The following is a 3,914-nucleotide window of genomic DNA, read 5'->3' as shown; positions in this document are numbered from 1 at the left end:
ATTTTATTTATATAAAGTTTAAATAATTAAATTTGACCTGTTGAAAAATTTTAATTCAAGGGTGATAATAGAAAAATGGAGAGAAAGGAAGTGGAGACACCCTCTTTTTCCTACAGTCACACTTGATACTAACCCGTTTTGAACCCAACTTTTCAACACTCCTTATCCAGTGACTAAATGGGCTTTAAACAAATTGGAAAGCCCATGGACTTGATCCATAGGTATGTGAAAAATTAAATTTAAAAGGTAGAAAATGTGGATAAATAAAAAAAATATAATTTTTAATTTTTAAACTTTTTTTCAATTATTGATTTAGTTATTGAATTTTAATTACCAATACATATTTATAATCTACTGAGTTAAAAAATTATAAAAATAAATTATATCAAATAAAAAATTATAAATATTAAATTATTTTAGGTTAATGAATTATATAAATTAAATTGTTTCAAATTAAATTTTAATGATTAAATTGATAGTTGAAAAAATTGAAAATGAATTTTACACTTTCAATGACTAAAACAATAAAGATGAAACTCCTTGGCCCAAGTCCAACAACTAAATGGACTTCGTGACAACAATAAAGATGAAACTCCTTGGCCCAAGTCCACGACGTCGTCTCCACCATTCGCACAATCTGAAATCCTAACACCTTTTCCCCATTTCTCCTAACGCCGGCGACTCCTTACCTCTCACTAACCAGAAGACGACATCACCTGAGGCTCTGATCTTCACTCCTGCTGTTTCCGTTGAACTTGCTGCTGCGTTCTTCGTCAATCTTTCTCTCGTTCTACGCTCAATCTCACACGGTGAGCGGGTGAGATTCACCGTCTGTCTCTATCATTCTCGGCTCAATCCTTCAGGCAATTTCTTTTACTTTCTTACTGAATCCTGACTACCTTTGCTAGTTTAAAATATGGAGTTCTTTGCAGTGGCCTTCAAGTGAAAAGGGGGCTTCAATATAATTCTAATGGCCCCTTGCAGAGAAGCTTTTTAGATCAATGATTCTAAATGCCGGTTTTCGATATCCTTCATTATTATGTTTTGCTTTATATATTTTTTTGGTTTCCATACAACATGAAATATCTATCGAACATCATGTATTTGTTTATGCCAGTGGTGGCTTCTTTACTTTTTCGCTGGAGGAAATGTTGAGAGGGGAAGGAACGGGTTGTACGCTTTGCTGGAAAATTATATATATATATATATATATATATAATATGGTGTGTTGCCGTTTATCACCCCTTGCAGCATTCTGCTAGATTAGTCGTCCGCTGTAACAGTCAGCATTTGATCTTAGTCAGATTGCTCAGTGCACTCACATCTCTGCGCCCCAACCCCCCCCCCCCCCAAAACCCCTCCCCCCCAAAAAAGAAAAAATAAAACTAGGTCCTTGATTCTGTTTAACCATCTCTCTTCTCGACGTCATATCTATTTTTAACCATTTAATTTTCTCTCAAACACTTCTCTTTTTGAATCAATCAGATGGCTTTGAGGGGTGCTTGGCAACTGCAGAAGCTGATTGTGAGCTATTGCGATTGGGGTGGAAGTAGCAGAGGAATAAGGTATGCTTGTCATTGTTATGAATTTCAAGTCTTGTTTTTCATTTTAATCAGGGTTTATTTGTTTGTAGCTTTTTTGCAAAATTAATTGCAAGGGTGAATTTAAGTACTTCTGTATCCTATGCATGCCATTTTATAGGTTTTATTGCTCCCATGATCTGCTTCTTTCATTCGAGGACAATTAAGTTTGATATACTTTTATCATTAAGTTTGATATACTTTTATCATTCATCAATAACTAACATGTAAGTTAACAGCCATGATCATTTCACGTTAAGTTTATTGTTTTTTTCCCAAATGTCTTTGAGCTAAAGAATGAATTTGAAAATTATGAATAGTCCCTGGGTTTTGCTGCAAATTTCCTCTTTTATGAGCTTATGCTTGATATTCATGAGGGGTCTAGTAGTTATAGGTTCCCAATTTTGATAATCACTTTTGATCTTCAGTGACAGACTTTTGTTTTTCCGTTTCAGGGCTGGTAATGAATCACTAAATTGATAATTTCTTTTCAAGTGTTTTTCTCTGTTGCCCTGGATAAGTTGGCTACATTATTTGGGACTTTATATTGCTAATTTGATAGATACAAAACAAAAGCACATCTTTCTTGGTCAAGAAATTGTATATTTTATTCTTGGCGCTGTATGCTTCTTCAGGAAGGACTATTTCCCTTCACTTTGGCTGTAAATAATTTCCAAGCAGGGGATCTGATCACCGCCATTCTTCTGGGTTGTAAAAGAAGTTTCCTTAGGTGAATCAGTGAACTTTACATTGAGCACCCACATTTCTTACAGAGATGTTGGTCAGCATTTTTAAATGACAAGTAGTTCTTGCTTGTTTGGTGCTTTTACTATCACTATTTATTCGGACCTTATTTTATTGTCCTAGTGTTAGTTACTTTGAACACGGAATCATTGCATTACTGTCACTGATTCGTTTGTCCTTCCTTCTGTCTTGTTCACTGTCCACTTCCTGATGTTCTCCTTCCTGTTGCCTTCCTGCGGGTCCAGAATTCTATTATAAACTGTCTTTCTCATCCTTTTTTATGGTTGAAGAGGAATTTTTGACGTTTTCAATGTGTGTTAGGGCATTTATGGAGTCTCAGTTGCCAGCTTTTAAGGAGAAGAATCCTCAACTGGAGGTGGTTACAGAACTTATTCGTGGTCAGCATCCCCATCTGAAGGGCTTCTACAGTAAGGCTTTCAAGCACACTTGTAGGTTGTAACTTAGTTGCTGAAACTTGTATCAAGTTTTAATTGGAAGAGTGTCTTATGAAATGCAGAGAACCACAACCACCGGGTGATATGTGTTAAGAATATGGATCCAGAAGACATACTTCTCCATGCGACCAGGCTAAGGAATGCATTAGGAAGAAAAGTTGTGAAACTGAGGACTAGACATGTAACCAAGCACCCTAGTGTGCAAGGTACATGGACGACTGCTGTGAGATTTTAATTCGCTCAGATCCATGTTACTAGGAATCCTTCTTGCTGCGAAAGTCTAAGTTGCCCAGCTTTTAACCTGTCCCAATCACTGCGAACTTATCAAATATTTTCTTTTCTTCTGATTGCTATGATTCTCTCTTCCTCCACTCTTATATTGCGCAGTAAACTGAGCTTTAACTGCATCGCAGATCAGGGTCAGTCAAATGTATTATATTATTAATACATTTCACTCTTCTTCAGTTTTAGAGTAGCTTTTTCGTAGGCTTGGCTAACTTCGTTAGATTCTGGTGAGAAAGATTTAGAACTCCGGTCTTCTAACTTTATGTAACGTGTGCAATTGGTACTCTAAGTTTGAAGTGTCTCAAATTACTCTCCTAAAATTAAATGTGTCTCTTAAAGAAGCTTTTCAATAATATCGTTGGATAGTCGCAAATGTTCATTAATTGATCTCATGGCTTGCTGAGAGAGATAGCAGGAATAATTAGGAAGTGCAGGAAGACTGGTAGCTCAGAAGTAGCATCTGATGGGGAGACAATACTGGAAAAAAAATTACAAGTGGCTGGAGAAGTTGAAGACAAAGCAGTAACTTCAGGTGACACCAAGGATCTCAACATTAATATAAAAGGAAGGGGAGGACGCTAGTATTGGTTGCACAAGTTCATTGGATAAGAAAGCTGAATGCAGATGAGAACCTACAAAAGCTAGAGAAATTCTTGTATGCACACACACAGTACCACTTTCTCACAAAGCTATCGGAAATAAACCCAGTGATTGAGATTTTAGAAGCCACTGGGGGGAGCACGAGATAGGGACTTTCCGGGTAGCAGCATGTTGAAGAGCCCGAGATTCCTTGAAACCCCACAGCTCTCAAAATTCTATCTTGTTCAATGAGACTCGACTCCCATGCTTT

At 36.8% G+C, this 3,914-nt stretch overlaps 1 protein-coding gene across 3 annotated transcripts; it reads left to right on the top strand.

Annotated features, from left to right (window-relative positions):
* The first annotated feature begins 623 nt into the window (after positions 1–623).
* LOC129290365 (54S ribosomal protein L51, mitochondrial) lies at positions 624–3,353 on the top strand. 3 transcript variants are annotated; one of them, XM_054927118.1, is made up of 4 exons: positions 624–809; positions 1,486–1,565; positions 2,646–2,752; positions 2,842–3,353. In XM_054927118.1, exons 2-4 carry the CDS (start codon positions 1,486–1,488, stop codon positions 3,012–3,014), a joined length of 360 nt encoding a protein of 119 aa, XP_054783093.1. In that variant the 5' UTR covers positions 624–809; the 3' UTR covers positions 3,015–3,353. The 3 variants fall into 3 exon arrangements, with proteins under 3 accessions (XP_054783093.1, XP_054783091.1, XP_054783092.1); XM_054927116.1 differs by having other exon boundaries at positions 624–817; XM_054927117.1 differs by having other exon boundaries at positions 624–863.
* Positions 3,354–3,914: the final 561 nt, after the last annotated feature.

This window comes from Prosopis cineraria, unplaced genomic scaffold (assembly GCF_029017545.1).
Source record: "Prosopis cineraria cultivar Desert tree isolate PC_DT_omini unplaced genomic scaffold, ASM2901754v1 PC13, whole genome shotgun sequence".
NCBI classification, from domain to species: domain Eukaryota; kingdom Viridiplantae; phylum Streptophyta; class Magnoliopsida; order Fabales; family Fabaceae; genus Prosopis; species Prosopis cineraria.
This window is presented reverse-complemented; position numbering and strand designations above follow the sequence as displayed.